The 27,735-nt window shown below is 40.7% G+C and overlaps 1 protein-coding gene across 3 annotated transcripts; it reads left to right on the top strand.

The window, feature by feature from the left end:
* farp2 (FERM, RhoGEF and pleckstrin domain protein 2) lies at nucleotides 1–27,601 on the top strand. 3 transcript variants are annotated; one of them, XM_038716743.1, is made up of 28 exons: nucleotides 1–156; nucleotides 831–1,052; nucleotides 7,566–7,670; nucleotides 9,613–9,655; nucleotides 9,737–9,815; nucleotides 10,223–10,320; nucleotides 10,653–10,767; nucleotides 13,270–13,417; nucleotides 13,514–13,609; nucleotides 13,718–13,881; nucleotides 14,006–14,074; nucleotides 14,212–14,269; nucleotides 14,426–14,681; nucleotides 19,678–19,862; nucleotides 20,070–20,159; nucleotides 20,791–20,924; nucleotides 21,037–21,118; nucleotides 21,219–21,456; nucleotides 21,984–22,114; nucleotides 22,211–22,279; nucleotides 22,363–22,452; nucleotides 23,157–23,239; nucleotides 23,681–23,799; nucleotides 24,028–24,192; nucleotides 24,633–24,805; nucleotides 25,619–25,726; nucleotides 25,836–25,987; nucleotides 26,105–27,601. In XM_038716743.1, exons 2-28 carry the CDS (start codon nucleotides 852–854, stop codon nucleotides 26,196–26,198), a joined length of 3,345 nt encoding a protein of 1,114 aa, XP_038572671.1. In that variant the 5' UTR covers nucleotides 1–156; nucleotides 831–851; the 3' UTR covers nucleotides 26,199–27,601. The 3 variants fall into 3 exon arrangements, with proteins under 3 accessions (XP_038572671.1, XP_038572670.1, XP_038572668.1); XM_038716742.1 differs by lacking the exon at nucleotides 24,633–24,805 and having other exon boundaries at nucleotides 19,678–19,814; nucleotides 24,028–24,191; XM_038716740.1 differs by lacking the exon at nucleotides 24,633–24,805 and having other exon boundaries at nucleotides 24,028–24,191.
* Nucleotides 27,602–27,735: the final 134 nt, after the last annotated feature.

Genomic DNA, 27,735 nt, shown 5'->3' with positions numbered 1-27,735 from the left:
CATTTGAACCAATGGTAGGACGAATGGGACTGCTGTAGCCAATGGCAAACTAGTCTGAGTGCGCACTCGTTGGACGACGACGACCATGGACTGGAGTAGTGTCCTTAAATTTGGTGTAACAAACTTTTAGGATTTAGTTTCGATACGGGCAAAACGGTAAGTTGAATTCTACCTTATGGGCATATTATCACATTTAGATATTCTAGTATGGCGAGATAAAGCGGTGTATAATGCGGTATATAAGTGTATTAATACTTCGGGTCGCTGCTCTCGTCGGTAAACTAGTGTCCACTGAGCTCCCTTTCTTAAAATAGAAGATACATTGTACGTTTAAAATTGTGAGTTTCCTGAATGTTGTTCCGTTGGTTTTCCTCTCTTTAAAATAGTTGGTAACTGCAACTTTCTAAAACATTCAAGCCTTTGTTGACGCTCTTATAGGCCCACATGCAACGTAATAAACGCCTAATCGGCACGCCGTCATTTCTTTTTGTAACTTTTCTTTAGTGGTCTTCGACCTACACTCGCTCAGGTGAATATTAGCTATTGGTCTCAGATATGTCCGCGTTTTATGTTAAACGTATTATGAATGAGTGCCACATGTCCACAAACGGCTTCAACCAGCCAGGCTACTTTTTTTGGAATGAAACATGCAGAAACTATGTTACCATGTCATCACCTGGAGTCAGCCTACACCACTCAGAAGTCTCATGACAAATATACTCACCCCAGACAAAATGACACATTATCTTAACCGCAAGTTTCTTCTTCTTGCCTTGCATTTCCCCCCCGCAAATTCAATGATGACATCTGTTCCCTCCCTGTGTTTGCAGGAGTGAGGTGGTGCAGCTGTAATGGGGGAAACCGAAGGTTCATACAGGGTCTTGCAGACCCCTGGTACAAGGCTTGGAGCCCAGTTCAATGCTGGTATCAGCACATTGGAGCCGGGCCAGAGCCTCAGTGGCAACATGATCAGCGGGAGCAGAAGCCATGGGCGAGGACTACAAATCCGCGTGCAGGGGTTGGACGACTCCCAGGAGTTCTTTGATATAGACGTAAGTTTCTCCTCAACTGTTACACAGCCTCATTGTGTTTCCTACATCCTCATTTTGTTTACACACTGATAAGGCTGCACTTTGTAACACAGCATGTTAGTATAGTCATGGGCTACCCTGGTGTGTGGCTTGGGTTTGTGACAGCTGCCACATGGCTTTGGTGCTGAAATCCCTTCCTCCTTAAGGCTTCTTATTTGGGCAACATAGTGTAACTCGCCAGGGCACTTTTTAGTTTCTTGGCTGTGATTTCTGCTCAATGCCTAGGTAGTACTAGTCGTATTTTTCCTGGTTCTAAAGCCTTGACCAACAAAGAGGTAGAGCATATGGTAATCCAGTACTCAAGCTTGAACATGTAAATTATTATTGATATATTGTTATTTATTTTCAAGTCTGTGTGTTCAATGGAAACAAACGGTTAATATTGAATTGTCAAGGTTCAGGCTTGCTTTGATCGGTTTTGCTTAGTAATGCCACACATTGCATTTTCTAGCCTCTTAATGTGACTTTTTATATTTAATTTAAAGGGTGATGAAACTGGCAGCAAGGACATGGTTCCCAAAATGTGGGGTTTCTAGGTCTTGCTCTGCCATCATTGCCAGGACAGCATCAACACCAAGTAACTGCATAATATTATCATTGACTCCCTACACTGAAATTGAGATTACATTTTTCCATCCATCGTCAACCGCTTATCCTGCGAGTCACAGGGGGGCTTGAGCCTATCCCAGCTGACGTTGGGCAAAAGGCGGGGTACACTCTGTACAGGTTGCCAGTCCATCGCAGGGCATTAAATTTTTTAAATGGATAAAAAAAAATTCTACAATTCAATTTTAAAACAATACAGGAGCATACAGTGAATGATAGCTGTTGTTTTTTCTTTTCTTTTGTAATTACTTTACAGAGAAGTTCATTTCTTTTAAAGATTGGCAGTCTGTTTGAACCAACCTTTAGATCCACACTGTTACAGTGCTTTCCTGTGTTTACTTGCCAAGTTGCTTCTGGAGTCCTTCAGAAGGCAAATAGGAAGCAATAAGGAAGCCACTATATCGGAGCAAATTTCCTGTCTTTTCTGGGGGGGGGGGGGATATCAAAGTGATCAAATTGGAGTCTCCACAATGAATAAACAACCAAATCAATGCTTGATAGATGGAGTTTTAATTTGCAGTGAAATATAAGTGGACTCTCTGCTAACAATTTTCTTAGAACTGGTTTTAACTTGTGTTATACTCTGCCCTAAATCCTTGTGTAGCCACAACAACAACGGTTCCAGCAGATGTAGAGTGGGGGCACTGCTGAGAAAGACATTTCATAATCTTATGCACCATATGTTGTCTCAAAGTCTGAAGCTAATCGAATGTGACGGACACAAGTTTAGTTTTTGATAGTAGTGGGTCTCCAGTGCTGCTCAGTCTAGAGAAGGGGACATTTCGACATGTTTTTTTTGTCTGTATTAGGAAGATATTCAGCCTTACATATCGACTGAATTTGGCCTGTAGAGTTCAAAGTAAACGATGGACAGTGTTGATAGGAGGTGGCAGACAGAAATACATGGCTGCAAAAGGGGAATGACGGCAATCCTGTTGTCAAGCAGACTGCAGTTTGCTGAGAACAAGATGGCCTCTGAGAGGCTCTGTTGTTCACCGCTGTCCAACACTGCTTAATATTTCTGTTCATTCATACTGAGGAGTCGTGAGCTGGTGGGAGGATAGTATTTATGTCTGTGTGCAGAATGGCTGCAGAGCTATACATCCGATACATGACTTAAGCTTAATTTTTAGTTTAAAACAACTGCCAGTGTGCTATAACATTGTTAGGTTTATTTCTAAATGAGTATAATTCATTTAAAAAGAAATCTATGTAGCAGCATTACTTGCTCCTATATTGTAAATTTAGTTTTTCCTCATGCGTGCAAAAATAGATCCAAAATTGCAGTGCTGAATGTTTGAAATGGTTGTGGCCTTCAAAAAACTGCCTCCCCTCATTGTGGCAGTTTGGTTGCTCAGCTCCTCAGATACCTTGTCCATTTGTATACAGTCTTTGTCATCTGCCATTACCTGCCACTCTCTCTACTTACAGTATACTGTTTAAATTCTGCTCCCTTATACACAAGTAGGGCACAGTTGCTCCACACTTTATACTTTCGCAACCTATTTGCATTACAGATTTCATCAAGATATTGGAGAACTGTATGAACATATGGTGGATAGAGTACATGTATTTATGGTCATATAATGTCTTTAGTGTGGAACTATAACAGAGAAATTAGATCAGAGCGTGTGTGCTTTGATCTGTGGCCTTCATCTGCTGCAGGTACCTAGCATGGTCATCATCAGCAGGCATTTGCTTGCATGGCTCTCGTCCACAGGTCCCTCCCACAGCCAGTACAGGAGAAAGCTCAGCCTTGTGGTTTCTGGACAGGGAGGCAGGGCCGGCAGGGCAGGGAAACACAGGCTTCTTTTATCCAGCACAGCCAGCCCCTTTGCTGGCCTTAACTTCCAGCTCAAAACTCGCAAAAAAATTGAGGGTGGGATGTGAAACCTAGCTGTGTGAAAATACAGTACGGTCGGGGCACCGGTGGGAGGGAATCCAGGCAGGCTTTGCTTTAGTGTTAGCAAACAAGCACATAAATAGCAAGGTTGACAACCAAGTGGGTTGGGGGTAGACAGAGGGGCAGCCTCTGGTGTTAAAAGAGCAGTTCAGCGGGAGCAGCCGTGGCCAGTACAAAGTTTGAGTTGGGGTTGTGGGGGAGGGGGCACACTCAGGAGTGAAGTCCTGTCGAAAATTTGGAATTTCAACCATTGGCCTGTAGCAGGAATCAGTTGAGAATGATAAAAGTCACGCAACTTAATGGTGATGTGTTGGTGCTGTTTTTATTTTGTAACTGTTTGTACAAAGATGGACTTTGGTCAAATGGACAAAGGTGTGAACAGTGTGAAAAGAAAAATACTGGTGTTGCAAATGTTGTCTTGAGCATTTCATGTATGTGGTCAAAAAAGGAGAACTCTTGCTCTTCATTACAACCACTACAGCTGAGCACTCAGCTCTCATCCCTACAAAGCACCCATGCTGTCCCACTGTGTACTGAAGTAGCTAAACAACCTGATGGCTGTGTCTTGAAGGACTTCTTAAACCTTGCTCTGCACATTTCTGATCTCTCCTGCTGGTACTGTTCTTGCTCCCTCTCTTAGTACTTGGCTGCCATTCAAGGAGGTCCCACCTATCAAGTTATTTTTTTTTCTGTGCTTTGTACGCAAAGCTTAGTTTGGATACAAAGGTGACCTGAACAGAAGGTACACTAAAACACCTGATCCTGATTACCACTATGTCGTGTTTATCCGCCAACAAACACCCTGGCCAAACTGTCCACAGGTTTGTTCTGAAGCCAGGGAGTGGATAGAAATGAGCACTAATTATTTAAAATGAAAGCAACGCATCAAAGAACCTGATGATCTCTGAAATGCCTCCTCACGCACTTGTGAAGGTGGCCACTGGTGTGCAGAGCTTTAGAATGTATGTCAGCAGGAAATCTCCGGGCGGCAAGGCCTAAACAATGTACATCCCACTGTGCCCAATACAAGCCCCAACACACCCCTGCTGTCAGTAGGAGGTTCTGCCAGAGCTCACTGCCATTCACTGGTGGCTGGGGAGTATCAACTGCTGTTTGGTGAGCCGTGCTTAACCTGTCGTGCAAGTTACACACAAACCCTGCGTTTGAATTAGGCTGGTTGATGTTTGGGTTACCTATGTTTTTCTTCTTCATTCTTACATGCACAGGATGAGACAGGACTGCCTCAGTCCTCTCTGAGTTGGCTGCTTTTCAAACCCTGCATTTAAATGCTCCTCACACAGGGGAAGATTTGTCTCCCAGAGAAACATCTGTTTGCCATAATCCCTGCAGCTTTCGGGGCTTGATTGGGTGACCCACTGACCTGCCTTAATGTTAGAGCTCAGAGATGAGACTGTGGCCCATACCACAAGTTGAGCGTGAACAAACTGCGTGTGATCTCACAGTCGCGTCACAGATGTGCTTGAACTGAAAAATGCTAGACGGGCTTTTAGGTAGCAGCCCACTGATCTGGGCCACATGATATGTTTGCAAGGCAGAATGGGTTTAGACAAATCATGGTTGAGGACAGTGTCATTTTGTTGTTTTGGTTTGACTTTTTTAGGCTTTCAGAAGATGTATACACCCTCTAATAATTGAGAAATGATCATTAATAATGTTAATTGTGATGACTAAACTAGAGGGATTTACATTTTCTTTAGATCTTTTTAATCCTTCAATCTATAAAATGTCAGACTTCTGAAGAATGCTCAAGGTCCATCCTTAAGTTGCTTGTGTTACCAACAGTCCAAAACTAAAATACTTCAAGGGTTAGGGCAATAATATAAAGCAGAAAGTCAGCAAATCATCAAATGGAAACAAGAAATGCATGACATTTGTGTTTGACATGCCTATCTTAAACATTTAATCATTAATTGCTGTCTGTTCATTTTCTGTCAGTCGATCAATGGATTGCATTTGCGCTAGTAACCTTTTAACATCCGGGAAAAGATAATATTGACTAATAGCCAAGACAATTTAGTTGCCGTGTCACAATGTTGATATTATGTGTAGTATCTCTCTACTCCTCTGGATATGCTTCTCTGCCAGGCCAGGAGCTTACCAAGTCAACAGATCATATACATTTCATGTTTATATGATGTATACATGTGCTTTGTCATTTTGTTGCTCAAAGCTCATTGCCTTGTCACATGACACTTCTTCTCTCTGCCTGTGAATGCAGCATTTAAAAGGAGTTGTCACTGCAGTGGTATATTGACTGTGTGACCACAATGTATACAGTAACTGATGGCACAGACAGATAACTAACTTAAGAAGTTATTTGAAGGGAAATTATCAGCCACTCCACTTCATACTTTTTGTGTATTCATGCAAGAGCACATGAGGGTGATTTACAGCAGTGTACCTTTTGTCCTTTTTGCTAGCTGTCTGGCAACAAATAGACCTGTGAAAATGCCGTCCCTCCGTCTCAGATTGTGGAAGATAACGTTGAACGTCCGAGAGGAGGATTTAACTCTTCCTTGAGGCTAGAGTGCTGTGAACGCAGTTTACATTCCTGCAGAGGGTTAATGACTAACAGAAAGGAGGAACTTCTGAAAACACACCAGCCAACACAGTTAACTGATTATTCTAATCTGCAGTTGGTTTCTTGTCAAACCCTAGTTAGCATTTTCACAGCTTGCTAAAAAAAACATTTTGAGGTGGCTGGGTTTTTTTTTTTTTTTTTTTTAAATCCCATGTTCAAGGACTGATTATGCTCATTATACCTGTTTATTTAACATTGCTATTTATGCTTTGATTTAGCCTGCATTTACTGGATTAATGTATGGAAATGTTGTCTTAATCCACAGGGAATATTTGGTTTTGTTGTAATAACTTTGTTTACAAAGCACTTTAACATTGGTTCCATCTGCTTTGGGCTCAGTATATGATTGACTCTTTGTTCAATTGGCATTCACTGAATCCCGCTAAACGAGTCGAACTGAGACAGAATACCTCAAAATGTTTCTTACATTTGGCCACTGATACATTTGAATACTTACTGTTGGATAGTATGTCTGGCCTGCACTCAAAGACAACCCAGACAAAGTATTCTAACACACCAGTTTTTGCTCTCTGGTTGAGATCATCTGTAATCAGACACTGTTAATGTACGGAATAAGGGCATTTTACCACAGATTCCTAAATTTATGGATGTTGTGTCAGTAGGTTTCACCTGCAATTTATAGATTTTGGGACTGCAAAACATATGATTGTATCAAAGTAATGACAAGACTAACTAACAGTAAATCTCCTGGTGCTCTTCGAGTTGCAATGCTTTACTGTAGCTGATGCAAAGCAGTTCTTTTTATAAAGCTTTTAAAAATACTATTTTACATTACAACCAGATGTTTCAGGCTATAATTTTCTCAAAAAGTCACAGGCTAGGGTTCCAAACCTCAACTGCAGTGTGTTCTTAGTACATAGTAATTAGTTCTTCATTTAGTGAAAACAAACCCCAGAGCGTTGAGAAGGTAAACTTCAGCAGATTTCCTGCTTGTGAATTCGCGGCATTCTGTTCAGGACCACAACGTTTAATGTACAGTAGGACACATTTTTGCCGTTAACTTGTCCAAGTCAAGGAAATAATTTGAATTGATACATGGAACAAGAGCAGCCATAAAACACACAATGGAGTGGATCATTTACAGATGCCGGACGTTTTCTGTACCACACAGTGTTTATTCTGCGCTTACTCTTACTCACAAGTGTATCCTCCCTCACCTCAGCAAAAATTTGTTTTTGATAGCGATGTCTGTCAATGTTCAAACTTTTTTTTTTTGTCAAAACAATGTACAAACAATTTCTCTTTCCGTTGAGATCGTAAGCAATTGTATCATCAGTGAACTTTTAGGCTCTTTGTTAACACAGTGATGAAAATAATAATCCCTTGTTGTTTTTTCTTTCAGCAAAAAGCTCTTGGACAGGCCCTCCTCTCTGATGTTTTCCTGAGAGGCAACCTCATAGAGAGGGATTACTTTGGCCTCGAGTTTCAGAACATGCAGATGAACTGGGTACGTCCACCGGTAACTGTGTCCTTTTGTTTCCCGCTTGAAACAGACACATTGAATTTCCAGAAACTGACACGAAAAGGTCAAAGGTCACAGTTTGATGACAGCATGACTTGTCTCAGGGCCCAGGATGAACGTTCTTAGTCATTTCTCAGCTGATCAGTTGCTGCTGTTTAGCTTTCTACAGCAGTACAAACAGTGATGTGATCTTTTACTGGACCTAAGCTGTATATAATCTAGCAATTTTAATAACTTGTCTGCCACAAGTATCCATACACAAATGTCAGACTTTCCATTGTTTAATTCTTCCAGAGACATAAGTGGAATTCTAGACCACCTACAAGCTCTTTGTAAAGCAACAGGGAAGAAATATGAAACATACTGTATCTTCTTCAAAGAGAATGGAGCTGGTGTTAACCCACTGACTTTTTAGCTCATATATTCAACTGCAAGAGCAATGAAAAGCCATTCTGCATATATACAGTACATATGTTGCTCTACAGTATTGATTTTAAAGAATGTTTCACATGAAAAGAGTCGAGCACTATGTTTTAAAGCCCAGGCCGTCAGCAACCACAAAAATAAAGATAGGAATACCTCTAACCAAGGAGCTAAATGACGATCTAGGTCTAGTTCAAAACTATATTCAACGTTGGTAGCCTTATTTTTCTTTAATGCTCTCCTTGCCACATAAAGTAGTAGCAGAGTAACTCCAAAAGAAAAAAAGGATAGAGGCATTGTTGCAGTTTTAAGCGTTTGGTTTTATTTTGAAACTTTCATCAGAAGCAGTTAGATGGGTGGGTGTAGATATGTTTCTAATATCAAGTGTGGCAGCCAGTTGCATCAGTTAGCCTGATGATGTCAGAGGCGTTAACTTTTTGTATAATTGAACATTAACAACACGTAATTGAAGACTTTATTTATTATTATTATTATTATTATTATTATTATTTGTGACTCCCTGGTTGCTTTGACAGATGTAGCTTTGCATTAACAAACTGAATGTTTTTATCAAAGTTATGTGCTTTTCTGATTGTATGAAAGCAGCTTAAGTTTAGTTTAGTTCATGAGCTTGTAGGCACATGGCAGGATGAAAAGTACATACTATGTGATGCTTTGGAAACACCTGCTATGTTCTTATCAATGCAGGACATGTGGGCCTGATGCTGCTAATGTCAGTTTAGAGAAATAAATTACATTTAAATTGAACTATCCATTGTTCAGTAGCTTTATAAGAAAAATGAAAGAAATAAATATTTTAGATATATAAAATAATTTTGATTTTTTTTTTTTTTTTTTTTTTTTTTTTTTTTTCCAATTGATCAACTAATGTTGGGTGCCAATTATTCCAAGCCAAATATTATTTCTCAGTTAAATGATTATTTGTTTCCTCTAGTAAATGTCAGGAAAAAATGAAAATTCCCGCTTGAGCTCAGAAGAATTTGGGCAAATAGCAAATATTTGTAAACTAACTGTTAAGAAGGACAAGGAAAATCCATCAAATGTTTGGCAGTTGTGCTCTGTAAAATTACTTAAACAGTTGATTGATAATCAAAATAGTTTCCAATTAATTTTCTGTAGCTTGAATAATCAACTGATTGTGTTGGCTCTAATTGTTTATGAATGAGATGCAGCAGTATATATACTAAATTAATTTGTTTGGATGCCCTAACACATCCATATGTGTAACTATCAACTGAGAGAAGAATTCAGGAAAATATCCACTTGTATTTCAATATCTGTCAGGATCTGGCACATTCCTCACTCAATCAGGCCCAGATGTAATAGAGGAAGCAGGCTCCTATAGTGAGGCAGTGAGGCCCACAACATCGCCACATCTTTCTACTATCCTTTAAACGTTGACACAATGTACAATCACTATGTCTCAAATTTTGTTAAACGTTCTTATAATATTGCGAACATGATACTATTTCTTGCTCTTCAGGTTTGGCTAGAACCCACAAAACCTGTGGTGAAACAAGTCAGAAGTAAGTGAGGTCAGAGATTATCTCAATTTCCACCTCCAACAAAAATGTGTTTGTGTGCTGATCTGTTTCCATGTTTTTCAGGACCGGCAAATGCACTATTTAGACTGTCAGTGAAATTCTTTCCTCCAGACCCCGGTCAGCTGCAGGAGGAGTACACAAGGTCAGTGACTGTAATTTCCTACTGGATATTACTTTTATCTCAAGCCTGTGTAGAGGGGCTTTAGAAACTGCACAGTTGTTTTTTTCCTTTTCAGAAGTTCATGATTATGGTTTTCAGGGCATTATAATATTTGTCCTCCCAAAAATGTTTATGAAATTGTTTGCTGTAGTCGTTAAGAAATGTGTAAATGTTCAAGAATCAAACATTAAAATTTAAATGGGGCTGTATGTGGGAGGGGGGAAGGGGAGGTCTAGGTTTGTGTATTTTTACATTAACAATCACATTTGAGATTCTAGTTATAACCTCTGCTAAAGGTACTTGAAATAAGCCGTGATGAGCTCAATTTGTGTTTATTTACTCCTCATGAACTTAAATACATGGACACTAAGCCTCTCTTTTTTTTATAGATACTTATTCTCACTGCAGATGAAAAGAGATCTGATGGAGGGCAGGTTGATCTGCACAGAAAATACTGGAGCCCTGCTGGCCTCTCACCTTGTCCAGTGTATGTTTCAAGATATATACATGTATATGATAATGATGATATTCTGTAAATATATTGTGCAGATTAACTTCTGGTTAAAGGTCATAATTCGTTATTTACAACACCTGTTGTAACATTGAAGTATATTGCATTAGGCAGCTTAAAGGATTTATTTTCCTCTGTATTGCATTAAACAATGCGTGCGTTTCTGTTATTTTGTCCACCACATTTTTGGGCTAAATAACAGAAAAACAGCAGTATAATGCAATAATATTCAACAGCCCCACAAACTGCAGCCGCCAAAATTATATACACCTTGTACAAAGAAAAACTGATGTTTTGCGCTTCCACAGCGGAGATTGGCGACTATGATGATGAAGCAGACAGGGACTTCCTGAGGATGAACAAGCTGTTGCCTTACCAAGAGAAGGTGCAAGAGAGGATCATGGAGCTCCACCGTAGGCACCTGTAAGTTGCTCCGTCTCATCTGTCCTACATCTTGTTTCATGTTGAGCTAAAGCTGTGTGATGTGATGTTTGTATTTGTGCAATTGCCTTCTTGATCTGCCTTCAACCATCAGCTTGTGGTGGCTGCACCTTGTCTTGCATGACACCATTCAATATTACAATCTAACGTTCTGAACAATACCAGTCAGGATGTAAACCACTTTCAGTCTTTCCCCAACCTCAGTAACAGCCAAAGTCAACACCTCTTCCATTGACTGGGCGCTACTGCTCAACTCTCTTGTGCACAGTTTGACATATTTGTTCACGGTCTTCTCTTAGTCTTAGTCTTAACACATGTGATCTAAAATATAGCAAAATTAATAGTACTGTACACTATGATTAGTATAGGTACACAAACAACCACTTCTTCAGAGTAGCAAGAATATGTGCGATTCATTACGTGCTACTCCTGACCACATGTTAGGCCAGTTTACTCAGAACAGTTAATTACTTTGCACCTCTATAACAAGAGGTCAAAAGTTGCAAAGAAAACTCGAGCACACTGTTGCAGGACAATTGATGCCGCTATATATGTATTTTATTGCAAGTTGGACAGTGTGCTCGAGTTTTCTTTGCAAGCCAATTTACTGTGACAGCTCGGTTGAGGACTGTCCCGCTTTGACCTCATTCCCAAGCAGGGCCATCATATTGCGGGTTAGTGGGATTATTTCCTGCTCTGAGAATGCAGTGGATGAATGTGAATTAAGTAACAAATGACATCAGCATCATCACAGCACACCAGAAAAGTACCATTGTGCAACTACAATATGACATGAGTTAGTTGCCTTTCACCGTTGTAAGAAGTAGAAAATGATACACAGACTTCCTTCCCCGGAAGGTTGAGTTTCCATCTGCCCACGTTAAGTGAATACATTGTTTTCACTTGCAGATTTATGCAAGCTGAAAGTTTACTATGCCACTATGCAATGCCACTCTTTCCTGAACATTGTTAGCTAAGTTTTGAGTAAACCATAAAATTTGAACTACACCCTGCTGCTTCCAACCTTTTGGACTATCTGAGATATGTATTGCACAAAGGGTATCATGTGAATCACAGTTTTTGGCATTAGTAAAAACTAGCATGTTGTCTGCCCCCCCCCCCCTTTTATGTAGCTTTAAACACAAATGTTTAGTGTTAACTATGATGAGTTTACAGAACTGAGACAACTGTGTGTTCTTGCTAAACAACCATATGAGCAATGTGCCCCATTTCCGAGTCCATAGTCTTTCAAAACAACTCGCTGCACATTTCCCACCGCCAGCCTCCCCGTTAGCACAGTGCTATCCTATGACCAACAGGGACTCTTTTCAACCCAGTGTATTTGGTGGCTCTAAAGACCTTTGCTAATCTCTTCCCATGGTTGCCGGTGTGGAAGCAGTTCCCTGACCTAATCCCCTGCTCTGGCCGGCCTATTAGCCATAAGGCCAGTGGGGCAGGGGAGGGCCCTAAGGAGATTTCCCCGCTTAACGGATGAACAAAATTAGAATGTGGTGTTGATTGGATGGATATGTTTCTTAACATGCAGTTTGGTTGTAATCACATGGTTTTAGGTAATGCCTCTCAAATCCTCGAAGTTATAAGGGATGTAAGGGCACACAACTCTGCATACGAGTCATGATATGATTGAATTAAAAAGAAAGCTTGCAAAGTGGGCTCCATGCTATACTTCATGCTCCAAAAGCTTGGATAATTGTGATTATTAACCTTTTGAGCCACACAATTGTTTTGCTGCACATTTGGAATTGTGTACATGTGAATCAAACTAAATCTGTCAGCATAGTTGATGATGCATCATACAAGTAAAAGGTGCAAAATGGTGAGCTTAAGATTTTATAGATATTCTACAATATTTTAAACTGACGCACTGGAAACCAGTGCAGATACCTAAGAATTAGTGTGACTTGTTCTTTTTTTTTTTTTTTTTTTCCCCCATTGAGTTTACTTTGTTGTTGTTAAGATGATGCTGTTCAAATTTAGGCCAGATTACATTATGCATTCTCACACCCTTCCTTTATCTCTCAGTTATGTCTGTTTTTTAGCCAAAGGACTTCAACACAATCAACAGTTTGTTTAGTGCACTTGCCAACATTAGTTAAATGGGTCTCATCTGCAAAATTATAATGGGTAATTTCATTGTTTTGTATCATTTGGTCTAATGGAACCATATAAAGGTTAAATAAGACGCCTTGGGGAAACTCCACCATGTTGGTCTATTTGGATGCATAGTTAAATAAGACAAAATAGTTTCTGTTTTGTAGACAGGTTTTTGTTCACAGTTTTGAAGTCTGTATAGTACAGCTATGTCAACCGAAGCATTGAGCTCCAATAGGACTATGACAAACATTTCACTTGAATCAGGAAATCAGACCCTGTAGTTGTAGTCAGATTGTGAATACTGCTCGTGTACTACAAGAACAGTGTACAGTGAACAGAGTGGTGTTTTTTACATGTTGTCTACTCCAGGGGCCAGACTCCTGCTGAATCAGATTTCCAAATCCTGGAGATTGCCCGCAAACTGGAGATGTATGGCGTCCGTTTCCACCCAGCCGCTGACCGGGAAGGCACCAAAATTAATCTAGCTGTTTCTCATATGGGCCTTCAGGTTTTTCAGGTGACTGCTGTTCTCATACCAGCTCTTTTCTTCACACGACCCCCCGTCCCTAACAATGTTGCTAAATGTTTCTTCTAACATTCCTTTTTCTCCCAGGGAAACACAAAAATAAATACCTTCAATTGGTCCAAGATTCGCAAACTGAGCTTCAAGAGAAAACGGTTCCTGATCAAGCTCCACCCAGAGGTTCATGTATGTATTAATGAAGAGATTAATGTCTTTATTCCACTTACATCCGCTGTGATTGAGACCAGTTTACTGTGTGATTTCATAGTCTTTCTCTTTTATATTTGTTTTTAGGGCCCTCATCAGGACACTCTTGAGTTTATGATGGCCAGTCGAGACCAGTGTAAAATCTTTTGGAAGATCTGTGTAGAATACCACTCATTTTTCCGTTTGTTTGATCAACCCCAACCCAAATCCAAAGCTATCCTCTTCACTAGAGGCTCTTCCTTCAGATACAGGTATTAAAATACTGACACAAAAACAATAATCATCTTTAACACTTGTTTATAGGAGCCTTGGGCCTTCAGAACTCTTTCAGTCATTTCATTATTCAGGGCTTTAATTCAAAACCTTTTCTTTCAGTGGAAGGACCCAGAAGCAACTTGTGGAGTATGTCAGGGAAAATGGAGCAAAGAGAACGCCATACCAGAGGTGTGTTTCCATGCATACAGTATATACACAGTTTGTCAGAAAGACAAGTTATTTGCTCTACTTTAAGTGTTGACAGAGAAATGTTTCCACTCTGCATTCATGATCATAATTTTCCCATTGAATTGTTTCATCTTCAGGAGGAACAGTAAAATACGAATGTCTGCTCGCTCCCTAGCCACAGATGTGCCAAAACAGGTCAGTGTTGATGCATATTTGCAACAAATGAAACAAAAACTTTATGATCTTATAATGAATAAACTAATACAATTCTCCTCTTGTTTATTACATTCTACTTTCTTTCTCCTCCACCACTCTGTTTCTTCTTGTCCCATCTGTGTTACATTGTTGCAGAACTTATCATTCAATGACAGTCTCAGGGCCCAAGGTTCCCCTTCCTCCGCTACAGTGTCCTTCCACCCAGCGCACATCTCTAGCCTTCTCCCGCGAACAGAACTCCAACCTCAGCCCCAGCCTTTGTCTCCAGCGCCTCACCAGCAGCAACAACAGCAGCAGCCGCTTCACTCCCCTCTGCAAGCTGCCAGACCCCCCAGCCCTCCGAAGGAAGAACCTGTCAAGGCTGCTTCCCCGTCTCACTACGCTTTTCAAGGTGCCCCTAGCAATCAGGCAGCAGGACACTGCAGCCCCTTGTTTGTGTGTGTAGAGAGTGGCACTTCCCGATCACAGCCCTCCCAAAATGGCAATGAGGATAATGAGCATAGTGCGAGAAGGGGAACTGGGAGCTCGGTGGGAGGGGGTGGAGGGAAGAGGAAGGGGGTTCTTACACCTGAGGCTTTTGCAGTGGAGCTTTTGCGTACAAAACAGAATCCCATGTTCTCAATGTCCAATTCACCGCTGCATGTAACTGAGGAGTTCATAGATGATGATCCCACTGAAATTTCCTTTTATGGCGGGGGGGCTGAGGCCTTCACTTTTGGGCTTGACGATAAAGTAGATCAGTTTGATTATGTCGAGGAATCTGACCTCAGCAAAACCAGGATCTTTAGTGTGGGCATTGAGGACCTGAATGGGAATACCAATCCCTTCCCCGATAGCATTGTTGGTCATTCTGAGACCAGCTCCTTGGCCAATAACCGCTCCGAGTGCAGCTCCCTGGACAACCTGGGGCTCAGCTCTGCAGGTGAGTCCATGTCAGTGGGTTATGGAGGCCATGACTCTTCCTCACTTCGCCTGCCAGGCTCTGACATTCAGTCAGAAGCCAGCTCAATGGTTAACTTCCCAGCGTACTCTGAGAGATCTGAGAGCAGCTCTGCTGTGCAGTTCAGTGACCTGGTAGAGCAGCTTGAGCAGCTCAGCTACCCACCCACAGCCACTGAGGGCTCTGGGAACGGCAGCTCGGACTCAGACTCCGACTGGGGCTCTGACAGCGTTCTTCCCCCTGAGCAGAACCTGTTTTACAGTAATCCACTGACAGGGAGCAATGGAATAGAGAGTTTTCTCCTTCAGTGCCACAACCTGCAGGCCCTGGCACTCGCAGACCCCTCTGGATCCCCTCATATTAAAATGTAAATCACATATCCTTACAGCACTTAAAGATTAATAATGATCATAAGCAGCAGCAGCAGCGGAGTTCACGCTTTAATAGTACAATTTAACCTTAGCCTCAACACTTTTGGCTTTCACAGTGCTTTTAGCAATTATAGGACAGAAAACAAAGATGATTGCACCATGTGAAACTGTAAAGCGCTCTACTGAGGCGTGGAGGAAAACATCTGCTGTTCCATATGGTGTTTTTTTTTTTTTTTTTTTTTTTGTAGCAGCAGCAGCAGCACTATTTTAGTTTGTCAGTGATTTGACCTGGTGTACCCCTGCCATGGTCAGGTTGTGGTGCTTTTTTTCTTTTCTTTTTCTTTTTCAATGACTCCTGTCGTCTCATGAAACTTGACTTATCAAGTTTTGGCCTTAATTTTCATGAGATTCTTGAATGATATAGTCTTTGTTTGTTTGTTTTTTCAGTTGTCTTATTTACAACATACAGCCAATTTAGAGCAAATGTTCGCATGCATTTTGGGTTAATCCCTCAAGAATTTTAGAAAATGCATTACATCTTTTTGCTTTTACTTTGAAAGCCTTATGTCTTTTTAATACATGTTACATGTCCTTTTTTAATTCAATACACAATAATTTAACTCAGGATGTTATTAAATGATCTTCTGCAACCACTTTACGATTTGATCACCTAGCTTAATATTTAAATTTAGTGAAACATCTAGCTAATTAAAGGAAATGTGTAATTAATGTTTTTATGTTTTAACCCATATGATAATTATACCTTCACCAACAAGTAAACTTAAAAAATGTGACAACTTAATTTACAACTTAGCAAATACTTCACTATTATTAGCAACAATCATCATCTTTGATTCTCATTTCTTAGATAGCACTTCTTGTGTAGAGTTTTCCAGTAGTTGGTAATTATGAATCGTTCTGTAATGTAATGTCTGTAATCTCAGGGTAAAAATAATACCGAAAGTCACCCAGGTTCAGTGACCAGCCTCCTGTATTTAAAAAAAAACAAGACATACCATGGAACCCTTTTCCATTAGCGCTTCTGTGCCTCGCTGACATCTGCTGGCTGAAGTAGCAGTTTGCATTTTTTACATCAGACTAGTCCACAGCATGTAGTGGGTGGCATATACTTAAATGTTGGTAGGTTCATGTCTGAAGGATTAAAATATATTTCACTAAAATAGACACCAACTAACAAGAATGTAAGCAGTGTACTAATGAGCCATTAAGTACTCTGTTAACACTAATTTCTAAAAACTGAATGTATCATCATGCGTATATGTCTGTAGCACCAGTTGGTAAACCATGTATAATAGTGTTAGATAAAGTAGTACTTCCTAATTATTGAAACCTAGAATGCGGAGTGTCTAGATGTAGCTCCTTACAACCTTTTAGAAACATCAGTGTTTCTAGGACACCCTTTGGAAATACTAAGTAAGGCTTTTATTGAACCATTTCTGTCACGTTAGCATGTTTTGAGGTTTTGCTATTAGCTATCTTTAGGGTACCGACAAGATGGTATTCAGTTTTTTGGAAGGAAACAGGGGACTTTTGCACATTAGCTATGAATTTCTCCTAACTTTTCAATAGCTTGATTTTGTTTTTCTTTAAGTATTGGAATAGGAACAATAGTTTGTTGTCATGTGACAGTCACTAACATACTAGCATGCACAAAGCTTTTTTAAAATAGTCTTTATCCCACCTCTAAGCCTCAGAGATATGTCTGTGGTATGTGGTCTTTTGTTGATATCAAACTTAGCAGTAGTATATTGTTATTTCACCATTTTGCCATTTCCTCCTCAAAACAGACTTGCTGAGTCTGTTTTTAAAAAAATAATTTACATTGCATTTGAGCTCACTTTTTTCCGGCCTGCAGGCAGACTTCACTTGGCTTTTGCAAAGTTATCTTTTTCTGCACATGTTATAGAATCTTCTATTTTTCTTGCACCACAGTGCCTTAAAGCACTTACTTTTTGCGCTCTCAATGCAACCTTCTTTCATGCGTATCTCAGGTGTACATTCCTGTTTACCTTTCAGTAGTGGTGGGACATTTCCGGTGAAAATCTGTGTGGAAAAAGGGCTAACTAAAAAGAGTTCTCATTGTCATTTTGAAGGATGGCAATTTTTAAATTTTTTTTCCTGATTAAAACTAAAAAATAGTGTTTTTACAATCTATCCAGTCACAAGAGTGAACAGTTGTTTCTGTGTCACCTTGGAGAGTGGAGAACATTATTTTGTTTCAGATTCCGTCAGTTACCTGGTAGATCGTGTGGAGGTGGTCGATCTGATCAAGGGTTTGTCTTGATGGCTTTTTCTTATTTTTGCCTTTTTCTCCTATGTGCTCCTTCCCACATCTCAACTAAAGATTTAATTAATGACGGGCTGACAGTTATAACCAGCTAAGCTAACTGCACTTAGGCATCGAGTAATCATCACTTAATCCTGAACATGTATATTGACTTATTATAAATAACCTGTACCTAATGTTTGTATGTTTTCCTCTCAAGAATAAAGTAATCACTTTTGGGTACCATGAATGTCAGACTTAAAATTCTTTTTTGAGATGCAGACTGGAATCAAAGACGCAATGGTGATGTAATTCTTTCAACTGCTTTAACAGAAACCTCTGGGGTGTTTAGATATGGTTATTTTAGTATATGAAAAATCTGCACAGTGCAGATCACGACTGATTTATGCCCCCCTTGCCGCAGTTGTAGATATGAGAGAGAAGAAAGAATCTATTGAGGTTTTGAGGGGTCATCATTTTTCAAATTAACAACTAAATGAAACTCTGCAGGACCAACTTTTGATTTCAAAATCTTTTAAAGCTGTTTTCACATGCAGGAGCAGACAGACTCCAAATGGTCTCTGTTGACTCCTACGTACTTTTCACTTTAGCAGGTTCTTTTTATTGTCCTTCTAGAGAAGTTCACTATCTTGTTAGTATTGTGTGCTCTTCGGTTAGATTAGAACAAGAAGCCTATCTGCCACAAGTCAATACACAGTCGCTTTCCTTTTATATTTGAGGCAACAAACTCGTATGCTGTTGGGGGTTGGGTCGGACTCGTACGCAAGATTCCTCAACCTAATTCCAGCTGAGTGTGTGCTGTTTGGACAGGCTTTGTGCCAAGTCATTCCACAGCAGACCCTCATCCTCCTGCTGTGGAGCCCGGCGTTCTCTCTCTTCCCCCCTCGTGTCATTCCCTGTGGGGTACCAGATAAACTATAAACAACTATTTGCCCTCCAGACAAGCCACATTCCTGATAAGTCTTTGCGTGAGCAATTATTTCCGGGTCGAGCAGAGACTTTTCTTTTTTTTTTCTTTTTTTTTTTTTTTTTTCCCCTCTTGGCCTTCCCCCCCCAATCCCTTTTTTTCCTCCTTTCTAATAGAAGTGGAAGAACAGCTGTGGTTGACCTGTGACTCAGTAAAGAGGATAGCGTAGCGTTTCTTCTGCTTGTTTTGTCTCCTGATTTGTCATGTAGCAAAGCTCACAGGCAGAACAAAAGCAGAAGAGCCAGTTCTCTGAAATAGATTCGGGCTTGTATAAGTTGGCAATGAATCATTTGCCCTTCTTGTAGAGGGCTTTGAAAACAATGGCGGGGGGGGAAATGTGGGAACCATTACTTGCTTTAGTCTTACTCTGCCGTCTCCCCTTTCATTTGTGGCCAATGTGTGTTATGAACCATTCCACTTGTTTTTGTTCAAATGTGCAGCACTTACGCAGTGTTTTTCTCTGTGAGCAAATAAGATAATTGTGTAAAAACAGGTTAGTTGAAGATGAAGTTTACTGTGATATATTAGACTGTATGCAACATATTATAGTACAGTTACAAATATGCTGTTGTGTTAAGTTCCGCTTCTTGTTGAGAGCGTGATTGTTGACTTAAAACTCCACCCATTTCAAAAGATCATGTTTGTCCGGTTTGAGTAGAGACCTTTTTGTGATTCCCTTATTTTTCACTTAGCCAACCCCTCACTGTAATCGTATTTTAGGAGATTTGACTGTGATTGTGTTTGGCTTGAATGATTTTAAAATACTCATTTTCTACACTTTCTGATTTCCCTCTTCCACAGATTCAGTCGTGGACAGCCCTCAGCTCTCACCATACAACTCCAAAGGTCCCCTCTGCCTGTCGCCCTCCTTCCAGATGTCGACCCTCAGCCTGCCAGGCCAGGCCCCATCGCCCCTGCAAAGCCCCATCCTGAGCGAGGTGGGCAGCAATGCCAGGCTAGAGGAGGAGGAGGAGGGCAGGAGGAAGGTACAGTGCTTATATGCCACCCTTCCACCCCCGCCTCACAACCCCTTTTTAAGCAGTAGAGATTGCAGAACCGACAGACTTAACCTTCCTTGTAATTTATAATGGGAGGGTATTTTCAAAAAAAAATTTCTTAGTAAATGGAGGTAAATGACGAGGGAAGATTGTCCATCACTCAATTTTGCAACTTATGTCCGTGTTCTCCCTCAGCGATATCCCGCCGACAAGGCCTACTTCATTGCCAAAGAGATTCTGACCACTGAGCGAACGTACCTGAAAGACCTCGAGGTCATCACTGTGGTGAGTTTGTTTTTAATATTTATATTACCACAGCAATGTGTATATAATGTTGCAGTTAAGATAAGTACAAAATACACTATAATGATATTCAATTCACAACAAAAAACAAATGATGGATGGAAAGGTGTAATATACAAGATACACCTTTCCTGCCATAAAGATATCGGAAATGATTTCAAACCCATCACTCATCAAAGGCATTTCTGGCGTGAAAATGACCTCCTTAGCTTTACTGAAACAGGTATAAGGATGCTGGAATTAACATTTCTGAAGGTAGGCATTAGGACTGTACCTGAATAAGAGTTTTCCAAGTTGACTGATTCGCCAGTTTCCAAAAATATATAGAAATACTGTATATAATCATATAATTCACTCCTCAGCCCACTTACAGTACAGTCTGCTCTGCACCAAACTCATATAACAGAGAGGTTAGAAATGTGCGTCTTGGTTTTGAGATGGTTGTTTCAATTTGAAACATTTGCCTGTAGAAATTTTATTTTTCGATGCCCGACTCATAAACCTCATAAATCAACTCATAACTCATACATTTTCATCCATGATCATGAAAACCAGTCTATATACTGTATACATACATGCATTAATAGTCCCGTTGTCTCTCTCCTGCTTCCAGTGGTTTCGCAGCGCTGTGATCAAAGAAAACGCCATGCCTGAAGGCCTGATGACGCTCCTCTTCTCCAACATCGACCCCATCTACGAGTTCCATCGGGGCTTCCTCAAGGAGTTAGACCAGAGACTGGCTCTCTGGTAGGTGCTCCTTCAGTGTTCCTCTGCGTGATAAGATGTGTGGAAGCCTCTGACAAGATGGTAATAAAGACTGCTAGTAATAAAGAATCTGCTAATCTGTCGGTTTCCCCAGGGAGGGACGCTCTAACGCTCATGTCAAAGGGGACTACCAGAGGATTGGTGATGTGATGCTGAGGAACATGTGTGCTCTTAAGGTGAAAATGCTTTGCTAGCTCTCTAACTAACGTGATCTCTCCTGCAGGGCAAGCAGAATGTCCTGTGTTCAATGCTGTGTACATGTTTGTTTTTCCTTAGGAATTCACCAGCTACCTACAGAAACATGATGAGGTGTTAACAGAGCTGGAGAAAGCCACCAAGAGGCTGAAGAAGCTGGAGACAGTCTACAAAGAGTTTGAACTGCAGAAAGTCTGCTACTTGCCCCTCAACACATTCCTGCTCAAGCCCATCCAGCGCCTCATGCACTACAAACTCATCCTGGAGAGACTATGCAAGCATTATTCTCCCACCCACCGTGATCACGACGACTGCAAGGGTGAGTTTTCCATTGCTATTTTCCTCTCTCTTATAGTGTTAATATTAATAATCTGTGAATGATCTCATTACAGGGTTTGTCTTCCATAAGGCTTTTATTTGCAAAGCCTTTTTAAACAAGCCAACTGTCTTTATTTCCAAAGTCACTTTGTCTGATCAACTGAGGGTGAAACATTTTACTTGTTAAAGACAATGCTAGTTGATGAAGACAACTTTGAGGAAAAGAATCACTTGCACATCACCCTTAAACCTGTATTTTAACACCTCTACTGATAACTTTTATATTAAAATCATAAGGAAAATTGTATAAACACTAAAAGTTAGTAATATAGTTAAGTGTTTTTATAGTGCTGGGTTCAGCACATTCTGTCACATTCTGACCATAAAGAGAAGTTTAACGACATAATTAACCATCTGGTGTCTTCAATTTTCACTTTGAAGTAAAACATTAGTTTCAGACGTCTTCTCTTTGATCTGTTGAGATGGTAATAAGTATTTTGGATTCACATTATTTTTGTTTCTTTGCAGAGGCTCTGAAGGAAGTGGCTGAGATAGCCACCCAGCTCCAGAGCAGTCTCATCCGGCTAGAGAATTTCCAGAAGCTGACAGAGCTGCAGAGAGACCTGATTGGTATAGAGAACTTAACAGCACCAGGCAGGGTGAGTGCAGTGACGCAGAGCAGAGGATAGGGGGAGCCAGGAAACTGGGTAAAAGTGTAACTGTGAATCTGACAACCTTCATGTGTGTTTTTTAAGGAGTTCATAAGAGAGGGGTGTCTGTACAAGCTTACCAAGAAAGGACTGCAGCAACGGATGTTTTTCCTGGTTGGTACAAAACTCCTTTTTACTTAAACTGTAATTAATTGTATTTAAGAAAATAACCCTAAATGTTTCTGTTGTCCGTTCAGTTCTCAGACATGCTCCTCTACACAAGCAAAGGTGTTACAGCGACCAATCAGTTCAAAGTGCATGGCCAGCTGCCACTTCATGGCATGATAGTAAGTATATAAGTTCTAGTTCACCTACTCTAACTTTTGTCCCCCGTTAACCTTCCTGTGAAAGTCCCACTACAGCTCTGCGTACACTATCAGGAAAAATAGCAATACCTGAAGATGAGATGTGTAGGTTAGATGTGTCCGTATGATCTGGTCAGTATGGCAGTGTGTCGAGAAGGGAGGGCCTGGGTCTCTTAACACTGCATGTCTCTGCTTTTACTCCTGGCTGCAGCTCATAGTGCTGGATGCACCGGTAAGTTCACTGAGCACTGGCAGCTTGGATGCCCGAACCCTACCCTTCTTCTCCCGTGCTTGTGTAGACACATCCCCAAAAAGCACACCTAGCCGATTGCTCAAGACGCAGAACCACGTCAGTCCTTGCAGCTATTTGTGATTCTATATCAAGCCAAAATAAACCACAGGACATCTCAAATGATGACACATAAGCAACAATGTGGCAATCAGGCAGACTTTTGGTCTTAATCTTGGGTACTGATAGGAGGCTAAATGGAAATAAGGACATATAGACGCTCCAGTAGAGGCTTTCTGGCAGGTCTGTCTGACTTAAGGCAGGCTTTCTGACTTTGCCCCCCCCGCCCCCCACCTTTTATTCCTAAGCTTAAATCATTCATTGCAAAGACAGTGTTTAGACCGAGTGCTTCCCATGTTTGGCTAATGTTTTATGGATTTCGCTTTTTGTTTTGTAGGTTGAGGAAAGTGAAAATGAGTGGTCAGTCCCGCACTGCTTCACCATCTACTCTGCTCAGAGGACCATTGTGGTGGCTGCCAGGTGAGAAGGGGAAAGACAAAAAAAGTTAAACTGTACGGTTATTATTTAAACTGTTTGTAGATAACAGTTAATGTGCATTGTCAATAAATAATACTGTTTTTAATGTGTAAAGTAATGTGATCCAGTTCATCTTTTAGTAAAACATACACTAAAGGATAGGCAACCATCCTTAACAAAAGATTTGTGTTTTAACATGTATATTTCACTCTGTTGTAATTGACTTCATGGTCATGAAGCTGGTAATATCATGTAGGCAAATTTAAGAAATGGTGAAATTACACACTCGAATAATATTTAAGTGGAAGTGCATTAAAAACTTTTACATCATGTTATAATTTCTTATTTAATCACGTGTCCATATTGTAAATGCACACAACTTCTCACCATGTTTAAATCAGTGCACTGTTTTCCCATCTTCTGTCTGCATGTTTGTGGTTCCAGCTCTAAAGTGGAGATGGGGAAGTGGATTGAGGATCTGAACATTGCTATTGACATGGCCAAGAAGTCACAGGAGAAATCCAGCATCTTCCTTGATGCTGGACTCGGGGATCACTCCAACCGTAAGAACTTCTATTGACCTCAGTATTACGTGAAGACGTACGGTAACTACGGTACTTTGAGTGGAGTGTGCCTCTATGTGGAGTTTTTTTTTATGCTTTCCGCCGCTGAAGAAGAAACGTAGGAGATTTAGCTCACATTCAAATGTACAATTAATCCACTTCCTCCAGAAAAAAACTCCTGTCCCACCTCCTCCACCTCCTCCCTTCTCCCCCCTCTTCCTCCCTCAGGTTCATCTGACGAGGTTTCTCTGGAGCAGGAGTCCGAGGATGACATGAACTCCTCCCGTACTTCACTGGACAAGCAGACACACCACCGTGCCAACACCACCATGCATGTGTGCTGGCACCGCAACACCAGCGTGTCTATGTCTGATCACAGTCTGGCTGTGGAGGTACTCCTCCTCCTGCCCCACATTAGGCACACATACACACCCATTTACACATCCACACACACATTCGTCAAGACTGACTCGGTGGGTTCAAGGAACAACGTGTCATCATTCTGGGGTCCATCTCGCCTTTTCACCTTCTCTTCTAACCCTTTCGGTTTCCCTTAATGTCCCTCCGTTTTCCTCTGGTGACTGGATATATCCTGTGTTTCTACTGTCTGCACTGTTTGACTGAACTGTGTTCTAAAGAATCATGTCTGTCTGGAAGGCTCTTTGCTCTTGATTTCTTATGCGATTGATAGGATATTATTAATGTGGATGTAAGAAGGGTTCGGTCATCATTTCTCTGACACTGACGTTCTTACTCCACAGACCTGGAGGACTTCTGCTCTTTCTTTCCACTTTCTTCCTCTCAAAGCTAACATGCTAACACTTTTTCTACACCCTTTCTTCCTTTTTGTGTCTTCACCCTCTCAGTCTTCGGCTCTCCGGCTGTCTCACCAGAGCTTCCTCCTCGCTATCTCCTCGGTCAGGGCCAAAGACCAAACACCATCACACATGTTTGCTGGTACCGAAACCAGAACCTCTCTCTCACTGATTACCTGCGCATGAACCAGGTACTAGAGCCACAGGCAGGGGTCCAATTATTGTACTTGAAGTCTCAGTAAGTAGAAAGCATGACTCCGTTAATGCAGCTAATTATGTATTTAATCACATATTGAAATTCAATGAATAACAAAAAAATGTTTTTGCAATTTACCATGATTGATTTATTGATGCATCAAATTTTATCGTCAATAACTCAAGAGATACAAATTCAGAACAGGTTGTATCACCCACACACAAATCAAAACATCCATTACAATAAATACCCACCCAACAAAACAAATAAAGTAAACTATACCAACCCAAAAAAAACCCACACAAAGCAAGTAATTGTACCTTACATACATCTAGGCAATGCTTGGATTCTCTCTGTTCAAGGGAAGTTTTTAAAAAAAGAACCAATGGCCAGATGTGGGGGGAGGAAAAGAGGGGTTGTAATAAATTGTAGTTTCTTTTTAAATACTTGGAAATGAAGATATAAACATGAGTGCCAAATAGCAAACAGTAACGAGTTCACTTATGGCATGACCTCCATGTCATTGTTTTACATTCTGGATTTGGCCGATCTTGTGAAAACATGCAGTTTTAACAGTAGCAACAAAGCTTCCAGAGACAAGAAAGGAAACATGATTAGAAGAAATGAACGCATTTTCCATAAAGTTAGTGTGCATCAACACGCTAACTGCCCTTATTAATACACAAACGTCTTCTACGTAATCAGTGCAATATGTCACAACCAAGCCCTCACACACAGCCGCAAATCACTGACTGACTTAATTATCACCTTCTAACCATTATACGTTCTGCCCTTTCCCTCGGTGTAGAACCAGCTCTCAGGCTACCTCCTCAGGAAGTTCAAGAACAGTAATGGCTGGCAGAAACTCTGGGTTGTTTTCACCAACTTCTGCTTGTTCTTCTACAAGACTCACCAGGTCAGCAGACTGAGATTTATGGTTTCTGAGAGAGTACATGACATTTATAACGTGTAACTAGGGTGAGAGTGGCTCTGTTTTCAGAAAGCGTTTCCATCTCTGCTTGCAGGACGACTTCCCGCTGGCTAGCCTCCCCTTGCTTGGCTACACGGTCAGCACCCCCGAAGAGTCAGACAGTATTCACAAGGAGTACGTCTTCAAACTGCAGTTTAAGTCCCACGTTTACTTTTTCCGGGCAGAAAGCGAGTACACCTTTGAAAGGTTTGTTACTTTTTACAATTTCCAGAACATTGTAGTACATTTTACAGGTCAGCCTTAAAGTTGTGTCAAACAGGTTTAGACCAGTTTTAAGTCTTTTTTTTTTTTTTGTCTTTGCAGATGGATGGAGGTGATCAAGAGTGCAGCCAGCACTACGGGCTGGGTGAGCCTGCTCATACCCAAAGGGGGTACCATGGAGATGAACGGAAACTGAATCTAACATCATATACCTGGAGGCTGGGCCTCTAGGACAAGAGCAAGACTCGCCAGTCTGGTTGTCAGTGTAACTTTCAAGTGAAGTGAACGTTTGGAAAATAGCAACTGGAGATTGACAGATATTGCCAGTTTAAGTGTTAACATTTCTCAGCCTAAAGATTTCATTCTAATGACCTGTGCAGTTTTCTTGATTAATGATTTAATTGATAACATTTGTTCCTATACAGGATATAATGAAAGGGAGACTTGTACATTTTGATCAGTTTTTGCATATATAGCGCTCAATTGGGCTGCTCATACAGACTGATGGGGGAATACTGTTATTTGGGACCAACTCCTACACAAAGGGCTTACATTCAGGCTTTTTTGAAGGACTTTTCTGTTTAAGCACCTGATGACTGAAGCTATGTTGGGTACAGCACTGTGCTATAAGTGGGACACAGATGATGTACAGTACGTGGAAAAAGAAGGTTCAGGATAGTATTTACTTTGAAACAGTCAGAGATGTGTGTGAGATGGGGGCGAGCAGAGGGTTCATGGAATGTTGAAACGGGTTTGGGATTAGAAATCATTACATTTTGGAGATGCATGGGAAGTTTTGAGAAGTTCATGCTGCTGTTGGGACAGTGAGACAAGCCATTTTGGTTTTAAATACTGAAAATAAAGCTGTATGACTTATTACTATAACCAGTATTTATTTCTAAACTAGTATCTGAGGCTTTATTTGCCTGTTAATTGAAGGATTCAAAGGATGTTTCAAATGTTCAAAAGGGAGCTTTTCGACTGAAATCTCCTGGTTAGGTGGCATTACGGCCAGTTTGGTGCTACATTTCTCTCTTTAATATCAAATGTAATCAAATGTATCCTGTTTTTTACTTTTGCATAGGGATAACAACTGTGTAGTGTTTACTCTGTGAAAAGTTGGCAGATTTTCCTCCTGAAAACAAACCAGAAGAATATATTTTGAAGTAATTGTACTTGGTGACGTCTTGCTGTGTTGACTGTTTTGGATAAATGGGAGCTGATGTATGGGAGACGCCAATATGGTCAGTTATTTAGTGCGCTACAGGCAACCCTGGTATTAATTGGTATATTTTTTTTGTATGAAGACTGGAACCCTTACCCTGTGTGTGTGTGTGTGCGTGTGTGCGTGCGTGCGTGCGTCTGTGCACGTGTGTCCGGAGAAACCACTGGAGCTGTAACAAAATTGATGATAGAGGTCATCTCCAAACCATCTGACATTCTGTGTGTGTAAGAGACTGGCTATTACACAGTTAACAAACAGTATGTTACTCCTATTTATTGTTTAGCATGTCATCAGGGCCATGTTCCTGAAAGCCCTCATGTAGTCTTCATGTTATTCCATTGAAAACCTAACAAATAAAAATCGTTTCAATCACATTTTCTGCGGCTTTGTGCTGATAATTATCAGTTGTTTCACATACTGTTTGTTGCAGAGTTATCTGAAAACATCTAGACTGCAGATGTTTACCAAATGTCTAGTGGTTAGACGTTTTACATTTTTAGTCGCCCTG

This window comes from Micropterus salmoides, unplaced genomic scaffold (genome assembly GCF_014851395.1).
Source record: "Micropterus salmoides isolate LMB-PRFRI ecotype aquatic unplaced genomic scaffold, ASM1485139v1 Ms_hic_scaffold_13, whole genome shotgun sequence".
Classification (NCBI taxonomy): domain Eukaryota; kingdom Metazoa; phylum Chordata; class Actinopteri; order Centrarchiformes; family Centrarchidae; genus Micropterus; species Micropterus salmoides.
The sequence above is the reverse complement of the archived record's forward strand: the minus strand, read 5'-3'. Positions and strand labels throughout refer to the sequence as shown.

Coding starts and splice junctions, on each gene's coding strand:
- farp2 (XM_038716743.1), top strand. CDS start 852: ATGGGGGAAACCGAAGGTTCATACAGGGTCTTGCAGACCCCTGGTACA. Junction 23,800..24,027: donor ACTCGGGGATCACTCCAACC/GTAAGAACTTCT, acceptor TTCCTCCCTCAG/GTTCATCTGACGAGGTTTCT. Junction 25,988..26,104: donor AGCGAGTACACCTTTGAAAG/GTTTGTTACTTT, acceptor TTGTCTTTGCAG/ATGGATGGAGGTGATCAAGA.